We start from the raw sequence: 16,072 nt of genomic DNA, 5'->3' as shown, positions 1-16,072 counted from the left end.
GCAATAAAGTGCAAGATAAAAAATAAATTCTTGTAAAACATATTTTACTACAGGGAGGGCAAATATGTAAGCGCTGGATCTACTTTTTTGAAGTCTAAAATGAATGGGAATGGACAAACTAGCTGTCGGGTGCAGAGATGATGTGTTTCTGCTCAGAGTTTCCGTGAGCTGAATATTTTCAGAACTTCAAATACAATACTATTCTTATTTTGACCCTCCGCACTGTTGTGGCAATACAGCGTCTGATACCAATAAAAAGTTGACTCTCTGAAACTGATCTTCTGTCCTGATGATGCTGCAGCAGACAATGAGCACGTGAGACATATCAACTTTGCAACTTCCCTTGCACAGGGTTTTGATGTTTTTTTTAATGGCCATATGTATCTGCTGGACACATTTTAATCAGCCAGTGTTGGTGCACTGGGATTCCATTTTGTGAGGAACATTGATATTTTTTTACCTATTTTCAGATGAATCTTTGCACTGACTGCAGCAGTTTGCTGTCAGGAGAGAGACTGCGGCTCTGTATATTTAATTTCTCACCATTTTTCTTCTCCTCTTTACCATTCAAACTTAGGTAATATCTGTGCAGACTCTATACCCTCTGGAGCTCCTGCTGAAATGAAATATCAGCTTGCACAGTCGGTGAAAGCGGGGAATGTTCAGGAAATGTAATATTGACTTCAATCTCTCACAACGGTGTGTGGAAGTAATGCTGAAAATGTGATTATCATGACAACACTGAGGCCGACATTTCCAGTGTCTATCTGCTGTGACAGTAGGGGCCTGAACATGTAGAAGTGAGAGTCACTGTGAAATTATTCTGCAGTCGGACGCTTCTCGTCCACCTCTGGGCCAGATAGAGCATGAAGGCAGGAGCCTTGTGGCCCCTGATGTCCGTCTGTCAGGAGCTGTGATGAGTGTTCACATGAAGGCCTACACTGATTACTGCTGTCCCCGCTCTGTTCAACATACAAGCGAGTCACCTGCAGCAGCACCACGCTTGACTTGTCAGGGGGAGATCTCAATTTGCTTACTCCCTGACCTCCATGCCATCCATCCTGCACAGAGCGCCCTTGACTTTGACCGGATGATTTACCAAGTCTCCTCTTCAGTGCGCTGCTCTCTGTGATGGAATGCTTCTATTTGTGTTCCCCAGGCCCTGTGAGCACAATCCAAAGGACTTTACAGTTCATTTGCAATGTACCATATTCTAGGCTGAAGTTTAGGGCGATATAACCAATCAGCACCCCTTTTTACCCTAACATAGTGACATCACTATGTAACACTCTCACTTGTATTGGCTAGAGCTCCAACGCAATGTCCGTGACATGGGACATCTCTAAGCAGTTGACTAATCACAACAGAGCTGGCCAGCTAACCAATCAGAGCAGACTGGGCTCTGGTTTCAGACAGAGGGTGAAAAGAGGTGCTGCAGCACAGGCAGTATGAGAAAAATAAAGAGCTTTTTGAACGTTAAAACACATCACAGTAGAGACACTAAATACAAATATGAACCTGAAAATGAGCAGAATAGAGAAAAAAAATTATATCTTCAGTTGATGAAAAGTTTGAAGCATTTGTATTTCCATACAAAAAGTCTGGTAGATCTTTCTTGGGACTTTTTGTGCCACACATACTTTTAATTTGTATAACAGCAGCAGGTAGGATTACATGGAAAACTCTGAAAAGAGCATGAGGACCAGTTGCAACCTAATGTACGTTTTTAAAAGAACCTGCCAAAAAGGAATTCCAACAAACAACATTTTACGAAACAAGCTGCAGAGAAGTCAGAAGGAACGATTACCTGGACATATTTGACCAAAAACCAGTGATGAAAGTATCTTAGTAGTTAATGACAAACTGTCCCGTGTGGCTAAATAAATACAGGTAAAGTTCTGCTAAAGATTAGACAATAATAAATATATGGTTGAGTTTCAACAAGACGTTACATTAAGCCAATGTTTCGTCCTCTGCAGTGTGTTGATAATGAAACATACTATGCTTATGATTGGAAGTTTCTATTCTTAAAACACACACATCACTCCAAATTGCCTTTAATTTTGTGAGGTTTATCGCTCACAGTCAGCCATTGGCTTACCATTTTCTTTTGCATCCCTCTGGCTGTTACACTAAATGATTTAGCATCCTTACAACCATCAGAACATCTATCATACCGTCATAGCAGGGGAAGATTTATGTGTCAGAACATCTTGTGTACAGATGCAGTTGATAGGATAGAGATAGTCCAACTGAATGCTAAGATACGATTCATCGCAGACTTGGTAATGTGATGGTGTGGGTGGGTGTGTGCAGTCATCTGTGTGCGTATATGTACACTGTTCAGATGTGTGTGTTTGCCTATGTGTGGGTGAGAGCCAGGAAGGAAAGAAGGGATGATCTCAGTTTATATTGTAAGGCTTGCTGTTTTGTATTTCATGCTGTTTATCTGCTTGATTGTTTGGAATAATAATATTGAATAATGGCACTGCATGTAAATGAGCACAGTGTTACTCTAAATTCATTTCTGATTGTTGCTGCTGGCTGTCTTTAGCAGAGTTATTACACTGTTTGTCAGAGAGATTATTACATGTGCAAAAACGCATGAATAAAATTGCAGGTGCGTTGTTGCATCTAGCTGCATAACAAGGGAGGAGACTTCATCATGTTTAGTAGGCTGGAATGGCCCCATTTTATTTTATGTCTGAGATATGCTAATTTATGACAGTCCCATAAACACCCCCCCCCCCCCCCCCCTCCCCCGGTGGTCCCCTGTTACAGCTTGCATCACAACTCTAAGTGCCTGCTGTCTAATGATCTGCCCTTGTCTTGTAGCACTGAATTCCCTGATCACAGGACTACATTGCAGAATGATCAACACCTGAGTGTTCTATCCAACCAGAGCAAGGGATCTGGGTCACATGACCTCCTAGATAAAGGTTACTCCAGTGTCCCTGAGGGGCGAAAACCAACAAACTCCATTATGGAACACAATGTACAAGCACACAAGATGTATGCCCTTGACAATAAAGATACCGTGTGTCAATATCTGGATTCTTTGTATATCCTGTGGAAACATGGTTATGTACAAACAATTGTACTTGCCCTTGAACATGTTATTATGAAAAGGGAGATTACTATTAGTTTTAATTTGGTCCTACCTTTCATCAACTAATACCAAGATTGTACTCTTGGGGCATAGCTTTACCTTAAGCAAAGCACTTGCATCATCCACCCTTCCTCACTGACCACCTCACCCCATACCAACCCCACAGGTCCCTCGGATCCACCTCAGCCGGTCTCCTATTGATCCCGAAATATCATCTACACAGCTTTGGGGACAGAGCATTTTCTGTGGCAGCTACAAGCCAATGGGATTACCTCCCCCAAGATCTCCGTGACTCCTAGACCCTCACACTTTTCCAGTCCCACTTCAAAAATCATCCCTCCTCTTCTGCCTACCCATAGCCCCCCCCCCCCCCCCATCAATCCTTGCCAATTGATCATCTATGTTTCACGTTAATGACTTTATGGTCTTTCAGGGGGCACTGTTGAATTTATGATGACGTTTGGAAGATGATAACATTTGTAATACCAACAACTCATCCGTCTCTGTTTTTGTGTTCCTCACCCAGGTTCCTATGTATGACTCTACCATGGACCACATGATCTGGTGCCTGCTGGTCCTGGGAGCCACAGTGATGACCACCCATGCATGCCCCAAATACTGTGTGTGCCAGAATCTATCCGAATCCCTGGGGACATTGTGTCCCTCAAAAGGCCTTCTATTTGTGCCTCCGGACATTGACCGCAGCACGGTGGAGCTCCGTCTTGGAGGCAATTACATACTCCGCATCACGCAACAAGACTTTGCCAATATGACTGACCTGGTGGACCTGACCCTGTCCAGAAACACCATCAGCTACATTCAGCCCTTCTCTTTTGGTGACTTGGAAACACTGCGCTCGCTTCATGTGGACAATAATCGCTTGGTGGAGGTGGGTCCTGATGACCTGCGAGGCTTGGTCAACCTGCAGCACTTCATCGTTAACAACAACCAGTTGAGACGCATCCATGACAAGGCCTTTGAGGACCTGGCACCCGCCTTGGAGGATCTGGATCTCTCCTACAACAACCTCATGTCTTTGCCCTGGGACTCAGTCCGACTGATGATTAACCTGCACCAGCTTAGTCTGGACCACAACCTGTTGGACTTTATTCCAGAAGGAACCTTCACTGACCTGGAAAGACTTGCTAGATTGGACTTGACCTCAAATCGGTTGCAGAAGCTACCACCAGACCCCATTTTCGCACGAGCCCAGGACTCAATGATCCTGACCACCCCCTATGCTCCCCAGCTGTCTCTAAGTCTAGGCGGGAACCCGTTGCACTGCAACTGTGAGATGCTGTGGCTGCGGAGGCTTGAAAGAGATGATGACTTGGAAACGTGTGCCTCGCCTCCTACCCTGAAGGGTCGTTACTTTTGGAACGTGAAGGAGGAGGAGTTTTTGTGTCAGCCACCTCTTATTACCCAGCACACCCACAGAATGCTGGTGTTGGAGGGCCAGACTGCTAGCTTAAGGTGCGAAGCAACTGGCGACCCTTCTCCTACCATCCACTGGATCTCCCCAGAGGATCGACTGCTTGGAAACTCCTCCCGAACCGCAGTATACACAAATGGAACCCTCAGCATCACCATCACCACCTCCAAGGACTTTGGCGCGTTTACCTGCATTGCTGCTAATGTGGCAGGGGAGTCCACTGCCTCTGTGGAGGTATCCATCGTTCAGCTCCCCCACCTCAGCAACGGCACCGGGCAGCCATCAGCACCAAAGTCACGCCTGTCTGATATCACAGGGACCACAAGGATCAGCAAAGGGGCTCCCAAGAGTCAACCAGAGAGGACTGTGTCCGTCTCTGAGGTGACAGCAGTTTCAGCGCTGGTCACTTGGACAGTGACCAAATCCTCTCCCAAGGTGAAGATGTATCAGCTCCAGTACAACTGCTCTGATGATGAGGTCCTGATCTACAGGTAAGCTCTTGCATATTCTTTTAGGAATCTGTAAATGTAGCAGAGCTTTTGTCAAGTGTCCCATAAAGCCATGGCAGTGTCAGTGAGTCAGCATGCACAATATAAGGACCCTTAAACCAAAACAGATAAAGGAAATTCTGACATCATTCATTCGTTCATCTATTTGGACCTGTGCTTTCGCTACAGTGTTATGGACAGTCCCGAAAATGAGTTTTGAGCACCAAGCCACAGTCAATGTTAGGAACCGACTGTTGAGATAGTAATAATAATAGTTTAGAACCTTCGTTCTAGTAACGTGATGAAAGTCTTACCACCAAGTGGCCAAAAGAATCACTCGATTAAACTCAAGTTGAGTTTCACCTTTAAAAAATGAAATATTGTTTTAGAAGCTGTCTGAAATAGTTAATTATCTAATCTCAAATTGCAGCTCCTTTGTGCCATATCGAATCAGAAAAGAAGTAGTTCCCATTCGAATCAGAGATTTTTTTTATATTGTCCAGCTTTGTTCAACAGCAGTGAAGCAACTATTGCTCCTTCTTCATCACCTTTTCATCATCAGATGTCTCCCTCACTAAGCACACTGCTGTGCTATACGGGGCTCCATTATGCTCAGCAGTCCAGAAACGGTGCAATTTCCAAGCCCAAGAGGCAGGGATTTCTGTCAATCCAGCAGCATGTGATGAGGATGAAACTGTATTAGATGAGGCTTGTATTGCACCGCCACAGCCTCTAAAATGAATGTGAAACCAGCCAGAAAAAATCCAATTACTTAATGCCATTTAAATCTCTCTCAAAATTGTGGAAAGCAAGATATTTAGAGCTGTAGCCGCAGGGCAGTGGCCACCCTCTTGTAGCTTTCATTATGAAGCATTTTTTCCTTCTTGCTTCAGCCAGATAATAATGTAGCAAGAATGCTTTTCAGTCCTCTATGCCATTACTGCATACAGTACAACTTGAGCAAATAGTAATCTATTTTATATATGTCCATGTCTTATAAATAACATTTTAAATTGAATTTCAACATTTTTATATAAATGTGTAGCAAGATGATTGAATAAAAAAGACATTACTCTATGTTCTAATCGACATAGGACTAATTGAGAAGAGTCACACCCTAAGGCCCTCATTTTTCTTTTCCTTTTTTTAAAGAGCAACACACTAATCAATATTTCTGTGTATGTGCCTGATAGTAAGCCATTCAATTTTCAACTGCAGCATCCGGGCGAGGTGTTTTGAAGGTGTTGATGGACAAAAAGACACCAGAAAACTAACCAACAAAATAACCCTCCTCCAAAAAGTGCACTATGCCATTCAGAGTCACAGGAATTAGCCAACTTTTAAAATGTCACATAACATGTAATTTAGCAACTAATCTAATGAAGCAACTTACATACCAAAACACGTGCAAGTACAATGGTACATCAACAATATCCACTTTGTAGTCACTGTACACAATGCTGTTCAAAACATATGTTAAAGCCTTCAAAAATACACAAGTTAGATTTACAATAGATGTTTTATGATGCAGTGCAGCGGGATAGGATGGACGTTCATCAGAGTGACAGTCTGTGGAAAGAAACTGTTTACGAGTCAGGTTGCCCTTGGTTACAGTGCTCTGTAGCGCAGCCAGAAGGGAGAAAACTGTACTACTGTCTGATAATGAGGAGATTTTTCTCAAGAACATTTTTTAAAAGGAGTAGAGATGTTTTTTAGTCTTCTAATCTGCTTAGTTATAGCTGCGATGAGTGGTACAAAAGTGAATCAACAAGTTTCATATGGATAATGTGGCTGAATGTGAGCTGTAGAATTAAAATCAGGGAGCTCAAACTGAACTTTTCAGAGCTAATGATGATGTCTTCTGAAGAACAGACTTTGAAAATGAGACGGACAAGCCGAACCAACAAGTCTTTAATGCCAACTCAGCCTGCTCAATTAAGATGTTAGCAAAAGCTGCTTCAAATCTAAGGGATTAAAGTAAGCGCTAATACTGCCATGGGAATGTCATTCCATACTTTAAAAAGGTAGTGTCTGTATGTTCTTCTGAAAGCAGACTGAAATGTTTCACAGATGGATTCATGAAAGCTGAACTAAATTGAGAGCAGTGGAGTGGAGACAACTTTCAGTAAAAGTTTAGATAAGAATGGAAGTTTGGAAATAAGTTTGTAGCTGCTTGAAATCAAGGGATCCTAATTTCAGCTGCGTTGTAATGTTGTGCACAGGAAGTTTGAGTCAGCGGTTTCCTCTTCAAACACTGGAGCTGGGGGACAGTGTTATCACTGCTGCAGTTTCCATGATTGGCACATTGTTACTGTGAGGGCCTGAGGTACCTGTTAAAAACAGCACTTGAGCCATTGCCAGTTTGAAAAGAAGGCTTTTTTAAATCCCCAGAAAATGTACTATTCTCAGACATTCTAAAGTCTGTGTCTGTGGTCATCAGATATGGGTAGAATTACAAGTCTTTAAGTAGAAGTTAAAAGAGTTTTTAAATAACAACTTCAGTAGGGGTTTGCAAACTAGGTGAGCAGTGAGAAACCTTATGAGCAAGTATGTATTCGTATGTTTTTCTATTTCAAATCAAATGAAGTTATATTTTTTGGGTCAGTTATTCTGCATTAGAGTTAGATTTGAAAAGGGAGAAAGACAAAATGACATGGATGAAGGCCGGATTCAAACCTGTGTGCACTGCAGCAGCACTGAAAGCAACACATTGACTTTAATTAAGTGAATTATGTCAAAAAATGTCACGGAACTATTTTAGGTTAGTTGAAAGCAATAATATTAAGTTGGATCTAATATTTTTTATTTATTGGATTGAGCCCCAGAACATGGGCCGTCAGCTCTACAAAAGTGAGCTGTGTTTTCAAATGTAATTTTTGGCCTGACACTTAAATAATTACTGTTGGTCAAAGGAGATAAAGGAATTCCATTACTTGTTTTAATCACAGCAAACATTCAAATTAAAATACACATTTTTATTTAACTTAAATGGTGTCTTTTTGTGTAAATTATTACTAGAGTTGACAAAAACTAAGTAAAAGGACAACATTTACATTTGTTTGCAGACTTTTGGACAGCTTGGAAAAGGTGTGGCTTATGTAGGATCAGGTCTGGTCCTTTGGACTGGTCATATAACTTAAAAGTGGCCACCGCACAAAAAAGCACAGTCCAGTAGCTAGGCAACCATCTCTCACACCAGTACACATGTGTAAATGTATTAATTGTTCACTGAAAATATACTACGGTTACAATAAAAAGTAACTAACTGACTGAAAAAGTCAATTCACCTCATTCAAATGACATTACTGTCCACCCCTGATGTGTAATGCATCACATATTTCCTGCTCATGAATAGGTGATTATCTTTGTTCTTTGTGCAGCTGTCATGAGGAAATTACAGGTCAGCCTGCAGCCTGTCATTGATCTTTCTGTAAAATTGCAACAGGCAGAACAATACTCAACCACGTAATGGCTACAGTGTCAAGTCAAGGGATTTAATGCCTGTGCCCCTGTGTTGGAGAGAGGAATGTCAGGGCTGAGATCATGCTCCCAAAGCCAGCATTACTGGCTATAGCTGAGCTGAAGAGTGTGTTAGATTCATGGCTACTGTCCTGAAAAACATACTGTAGTGTATTGATCACAGCTCAGACAACAACAGCACTATTCCAATTTTGAAATGTCATGCCTCCTCAAGGAGCGTGACATTTCCACCAGGAGCGAAGGAAATATATTGTGTGCATTTCAGCAACTGCAAGAATTTCTGATGTCATAAAAGTGTCTGAGAAAAAGCATTTGTTGATCTAAACCAGCGGAAAGCTTTACTGGGCACTGTCCATAACATCAGAAACGTTTATTTTGTTAATTCAATGGAAAACTATTGTGTTTACAGTGTAAACTATGAAATTAACTCCACACTAAAAAACTGAAACATTGACTTCATTCAATGTGTTATGTCAACAAATTCCATATAACTGTACTAGGATAGTTGAAAGCAATAATATGAAGTTGAACCTAATCATTTTAGTTTGAACTTATTCTTAGTGCTTTCAACTAACCTAATACAATTATTTGAAATCTGTTGACATAATACATTAAATGTAAGTCAACATTTCATTTTTTTCAGAGCACCTTCAGCTCTACAATGACGTTCAGTCCCTAAATTTGATTCCATTTCCCACAATAAGCTCTCATCAATCGCAATTTTCTTAAACCTATTGAATACCACAGATAAGAGCTGGTAAAAACTAAAACTTAAAGAACATTGGAGAATATTCAAGAAAGAATGTAAGCTTTTTCAAACTACCAAATGACAAATACACCTTCCTACAATGAAATGATGTATTAATGAGCAATAAAACACCTATTTGCTAAGGTTATGCTGCTGCTACCTCGATATGAACAGGAGCTTATGGTGGCTAATGTTAGCAAACTTACAGAGCAAATGCCAAAGTTAGTGTGCGGACTTTATGACAATTATCTACCTACTGTTACAGAAGGTGAGAGTGATGTGACATTATCAAATAATTTTCGATCGAACAAAATATCCCGAAAATGTTTAATTCTGCTTGTTCTGTTATTAACCACTGTATGCTAACAGGGTCACATGTTGTGCTTTCTGACTGCTTTCCAAAGTTGGCTCACAAAAATCAATGAATGGAGTTTAATGAAACAAACTATTTAATGAAGCCTTATCTTTTATCTATGCATTGTCATGTGTCACATTACTTGGTTTTTAAAATGATGGTACTGACAGTAAGCATTTCCTTTCATGCTAGCTGCTGCATTCTCATATTCATGCCATATGAGAGCTTATCATGAGATAGGCTCCCTGCAGTGTTGGCTTCATGTTTACATAAGCTATGCTATTATCAGTTACAGTATATTAAGCACAGACTGTAACACAAACCAAAGACCTAAGGTGGCACCATTTTCATCACAACTTCCCTTTCCTAATGCATCCATCCATTACAGTTAGATAGAGCGGATGTTTTATTGCAACCAGGAGATATTCAAGGGTATAGGCACAGACACAAAAATGTCACGGCCCATTTCTTTCTCAATACAGCTGCAGAGTCTCAGAGTGAGGAGCAGCCAGAGAGAGGCCATTAAAGATTTTGCTTATATAAGCATAATCAAATTTCCCAGCAGCCCCCTGATGTTTAGGATGAATCAATGGGCAAGAGACAATTTGGCATGACCTTGTCTGTATTACTCCAGAAAAAACTCAGTAGAGGATTATATTGCAGCTATGTTTTGCGAAGGAATCCTGAAAATTGAATAGTTTAAATTGTCATAGTAAAAAACTGCAGCCTGGGGTTAATGTTATTTGTTTATTGTCAGCTTTTTATTTGATCTGAGAAAATATGTCAATGTATTAACCGACAAATCTATTGCAAAGCTTAAAGAAGCCATGAGCCCATCTCCTAGGTCTCCTCTCCCACTCTTCTCTTACTCTCCCCTGCTTTCATTCTGATTAATGCTTTGGCCTCCTGCCATCATCGTGAGCTAAGCAGGCCACTCGACAAATTGCCTTTTGGAGCCTGAAGGGGCGGGAAAAACGTTATCTCCCCGTGATAAGTACGGGCATAGGTTTCTCTGGACTCTGGATTTATTCATATGAATTAAAATGAATTAGCAGTCTTTGCAGACAACCTGAAATCAATTAGACCCAGACACAGGAGCATGCAGCGAACAGCAGAAGCATCACCAGGCTAAAGAATTTCACTCCCTATCCCAGGCAGCCAATTATAATAGGGTAATGAACTGTAACACAAGTTTGAGAAGTGGAAGTTTTTTATTGGAAAACAGCTTTTTATGTTGGAGCGGTGGTGTATAATTAGCATAGGGCAAACACTGAAGTTGAACTCATCTACAATCCCTGATATGTCAGATAAATGTGTTGTCGATAGGGAAATGTGAGAATCTGTATAACGTTATTTTGAGGCCTGACAGAGTTAGCTTAGCCTAGCCTGTTGGATCATACCTCTATATCAGTCATTGTAAATGTCCTTGCCGTCCTTGCCAAAGCATTAATTCATAGTTTAGCAACCAGTATAAGTATATGTAATTATTCAGCATCAGTTTGATACATTTGCTACAATGAAATCTTGAAATCATAATATGTTCATTTAGTTGTTGCTGCTTTCTACATTGAGATAAGCCGCACCTCCTACCGAGTTGGTCTAGCTTGAGTGTCGCGAGTAAAGACAAATTATGCCACTCTAAACCTCATGAGAGTAAGGTGCTGCGGATCGTTGCTTCGTGTCCTGTATGAACATACCATTAGTGATCAAATCAAATTGTCTGGAAATCACCTTCCTTTCTGCTTGGTTGCTATGGTAACCATGTAGAAGTCATCAACTATATAGCAACGATGATGACAAAAGTGTTAGAAATGTAGGCCTATCATTTTGCCCTCCTTTTAAAATGTGGTGCAGAACTTGTTCTTCACACCAGACAAACTCAGCAAACACCTATTGCTTATTCTACATTCACCCCAAAGGTTAGACCATCAGGTCCGTGACTGCAGGGGAACCTGGCAGTGAATGAGTGATATCATTTGAACAGCAGGTGTGAGATCACTGCAGCAGTACAACAGCCATTGCCGCTGGCTGCCGTACAGCTTGCATAGGACAGTTGGACGCTCGCTGGATTGGCACAACAAAGTGTGCCCACTCTCTTGTCTTTCATGCCTTTTCCGGGTTTTCTACTTATTTATTTATCACTGCTCCAGAGCTCCAATATCAAATGGACCCTCTGTTCACTGCAGCATGACAGATGGCTCTGAGAGATAAAGCCAATTACTGTTGGCTGTCTGTTAAAGCTGTAGAGACTTAGCAGTGGGGAGAAACTCTAGGGAATTCAAATGGAGATCCTGGCACTCCTATATTAATGAAAAATAGCAGTGAATACAGCTTGCATTACCTTCTGTAGCAGTTAGATAAGTCTACATGTACTCAAATTACATGTGTAGCTCTTGCAAATGCTGAGGGCTCAATCAATTAAAACATTTATTGTAGTACTCCCAGGTTGGGAGTCAATTAACGAGATACCAGGCAAGGCTATTATAAGAGAAAGAAGTCTCTATCTTAATGGGGTAATTAACCTGCATGTTTTAATTGTTTTTCTTCTTTTTGTAGAATGATCCCGGCCTCAAGCAAAGCTTTCTTGGTGACAAATCTGGTGTCAGGGACTCGCTACGATCTGTGTGTGCTGGCCGCCTGGGACGACACGGCCACCACACTCACGGCCACCAACGTTGTGGGCTGCGCCGACTTCTTCACTCAGGACGACTACGCCCAGTGCCAGTCTCTGCCCAGCCAGCTGCTGGGGGGCACCATGATCTTAGTGGTGGGGGGCATCATTGTTGCCACCCTGCTCGTGTTCATCGTCATCCTCATGGTGCGCTATAAAGCCGCAGACACTGAACCACCGCTGGGCAAACTGGCAAGTTTCAGTGACACACACTCGCAGACCAATGGGGGTCGAATCGGACCAAACGGAGTCCTCATGCCGCTGCCTCAGCCGCAGCCCAAAGTCAAGGCCAAAGTGACTCTGCAGGACGAGGTGGTGGAGTTCAAGTGTGGCTCCCTTCAAAGCAGCCTCACCTCCTCTTCCTCGTCTTCAGGCTCCATGGCGGGAGGCTCATACAGCCCCAACAGCACACTCGCCAATATTTGGAGGTCAGCTCACCCCAAGCCCCGGACCAACCTGGACAACCTGCTCGGGGCGTTCAACTCACTGGAGCTGCGGGGAGCGCAGGGCCGTGACCCGGGAGCCTCCAGTAGCGCTGCCATGGCAACAAGGAATCCCCACACAGACAGGGAGCCGCTGCTGGGCCGGACCCTGGACTCCAGCCTCAGCCGACTCCTTATGCTCCCGCTGGACTCCAGGCCAAAAAGGAGCCAGTCCTTTGACATGGGCGACATGACAGGCACCGCGACTGCTCAGCTGCGCAACAAACCCCGCAGGATCAGCAGCATCTGGACTAAGAGGAGCCTGTCTGTGAACGGCATGCTGCTGCAGTGCGATGAGGAAGGGGACACGGGGGGGAGCAAGGGGACAATAGACAGCCCTGACTGGGTGATGGAGAGTACTGTGTAGGAAGGAAGGAGGGTCAAACTTTGCCCAAATGCAGTGAAAAAACTGAACCGTTGATTTTAATTTAATTTATTATGTATTTCTTTAACTGTATTAGGTTATTTGAAAGTAATAATATAAAGTTTAAATACAAAATATTAGGTTCAACTTAATATTATTGCTCTCAAATAACCCGTTTCAGTTGAGTTAATTCATTTAATAAAAGTCAATGTTTCAGTTTTTTTCTGTGTAGACGGCCAAGCCCAGACAGAGCCTTTATCCTGCATGAAGCATCCTTTTTATCCTTTCCACTCCTCAGCTCAGACTCTGGTGGGCCAGGACGAGAGATGTTCACGGTCAAAGCCAAATACAAACTTCAGGAATAAGACCTCTGAATCGTTCTGCCTCACCCTTTGTACAGAGATGGATTAAAATGGCCGACACGAAGTGACAGAGCAGGGCTGTCTGGAATATGTGATAATGGACTGCTGTGACACTGTATACATTTAAAGTATGTTATGAAATTAAAGTTTTATATTTTTTATTTTGCTGGTCAAACACAAATGATAGCTGGACCCTGCCTTGACTCCAGAGCAAGGCGTGACCAATGGTTACACTATGAAAACTTCTTCTGTAAATTAAGTTTGGTTACCTACTTATGCAGTTTACCCTTCTCTGGGAAAATGGTAAAGTATATATATATATATATATATATACACACACGTAGATGTAATGCTTTGATTCATGAAGATTTAAGAAAAAAAGATTTATTAAAAAAAGCTGTATGTGAATATATTTACTTTCTATACAGAGCATATATATTTGAGGGGCCGCTCAATAATTCTGTATGCTAATCTATCAAGTTGTATGTGACTGCATAGATTATGAAACCCGTCATCTCCTAAACTATGGCTTTTCTCTGTGAACACTAATTGTTTAAAAGATGCCAAATTATTGACATGCATAATATCCCCAGACAATTAGGCCTGCTTAGTTTGTCTACATTTGTTAGCTTCAGTAGCATAAAACAAGTGTTTTCTATGGGTCTTATTGTTAATCATTTAGTCCCCCCCGTTCATTGAATTTACAACAATCATGTCTGCAGTTTCACAAGTATTCGTTTCATATATATAGATATATATTAGGGCTGTCAATCAATACACAATTATAATTACAATGACATTGTGATGTCACAATGTCCACACCCTGAAATAACTGAAACATTGACTTTAATTAAATGAGTTATGTCAACAGATTTCACGTCACTGTATTAGGTTAGCTGAAAGCAATAATATAAATTAGGTTCAACTCAATATAATTGCTTTCAACTAACCTAATACCGTTACGTGAAATTACTTGACATAATATACTTAATCAAAGTTTTTTCAGTGTAGTTAACTCACAATTAATCGCAACTATCGCAATTTAGTTTTTATATGATTTAAATGTACCTAAAACTGATATTTTTCAAGTTTGTGATACTCCTATCAACATAGTGTGGAAGAAAGTGACTGTATTTACGTTTGTCACTATTGCAACAATCCAAAACAAAGGAAAATGTAAGTTACTGCGCCCATCGCTGCCTGATTTCCAAAACTACACGTTATATCGCATTCACTTTGACAGCCCTTATATATATATATATATTTGATATCAGGCTCCAGGGATTATTATCAAGCAAAAAAAGCAGAGTTATGGATCAGAACTCTTCTAGCTAGCCTATCACAGGCTATTTAAATGATCTTGAACTTGGGTGAGTTGTCACTGCACTTCTCTTCATCACTCACTGTCACGTATACAGGAACATTCTGCTGGTTCTACCAAAACCAGCTCATCTGTATGTGTTGTAATGGTCCTTCACAATCAGCAGGATATCAGTATGTGGCCACCTGAAGGTGCTGATGAGCTCTGTATTATTTTAATATAGTAAGTACCCACAATAAAACACAAACCACTAAACTATTGTGAAAGTTTAAACAATGGAGTATCTTTAGAATATTCAGGTACACTCACAAAATCTCTCATGTTGTCTACTCAACTTGACTTGCATCTTTCAAAAAGTTCCGTAATTTGAGATTGTGTTTTCAGTCTTTCTGTACGGTTACTCTTTTTTTCAGATGACATGAGACTAACTTCCCTTTGTGATCTCTTCATACACTGCTCAATGTTCATAGTATCCATACAGATGGTGATAAACCATCTGGAGGAAATATGGGTTTAATAAGGCCATTATCCAGAACGTTTCTACTAAAAACAGGAAGTGATTCGCTTCTATCGTCTGGTGTTGCATGTTTCTGCAGAACTGACCCAGAGACAGTCCAGTGTAAATACCCATGCTGTCATTTCTCACTCAAGTGTTGTCTGAATGTGATATTTCTAATTGACTGCGTGTGTACAGTGTCTCTATATATTGGATTTTTTTTTGTACCATACTCCAGTTGGAATGTGTGTGGCAGTAGGAGAGGAGCAGCTGCTCCGCTGTGTGTTTCTGTGCAACTGTGCACATTTCTTACCTGGAGCTGTAAAATATGTTTGTGTGGTCAGATTTGTTGTTTTTGCTACAAAGATAAAACTCAAAATCTCCTGAGACAACCATATGGCGTCAGTGTTTCTTCTTTCACTGCTGGGTTATATGAGGATGGGAAATCTCATGAAGTAAACAGAAAGGATATTGGAAAGAGCAGACCCACCAATGACGTGTCTGTGAGTAAACTATAATTATTGATATATTTACCCTGTGACTCACACCAGTATACCTGCCAGAAATACAAACAAACCAACCAAATTGAAAACATAGCTTTGTTTGATGGAGGTGAACAAATATGTTACAAAACAAATCAAAATAGGTTTTCAAAGTAAGATGCAAGTATGAAAAAAGTGAATGAAGTAAACTGGCATTTCCGAATGCCATAGTAATTGTCTTTTAATCAAAAGAAATATGCTGAGTTGTATCCATTCATTGCA

General features: G+C 41.2%; 1 protein-coding gene across 1 annotated transcript in view; it reads left to right on the top strand.

Moving 5' to 3' along the window:
* lrfn2b (leucine rich repeat and fibronectin type III domain containing 2b) overlaps window positions 1–15,692 on the top strand; it is a 152,692-nt gene extending 137,000 nt beyond the window's left edge. Inside the window, exons 5-6 of the mRNA XM_063901532.1 lie at window positions 3,636–5,032; window positions 12,169–15,692. Coding sequence (XP_063757602.1) covers window positions 3,642–5,032; window positions 12,169–13,132 — 2,355 coding nt within the window. The 5' untranslated portion in view covers window positions 3,636–3,641 and the 3' untranslated portion in view covers window positions 13,133–15,692. The remainder of the gene's footprint in view (window positions 1–3,635; window positions 5,033–12,168) is intronic.
* The last annotated feature ends 380 nt before the right edge of the window (window positions 15,693–16,072 follow it).

Source organism: Eleginops maclovinus, chromosome 15 (assembly GCF_036324505.1).
Source record: "Eleginops maclovinus isolate JMC-PN-2008 ecotype Puerto Natales chromosome 15, JC_Emac_rtc_rv5, whole genome shotgun sequence".
Taxonomy (NCBI): domain Eukaryota; kingdom Metazoa; phylum Chordata; class Actinopteri; order Perciformes; family Eleginopidae; genus Eleginops; species Eleginops maclovinus.
Note: the sequence above shows the minus strand (reverse complement) of the source record. Positions and strands in the feature narration are given on the sequence as shown.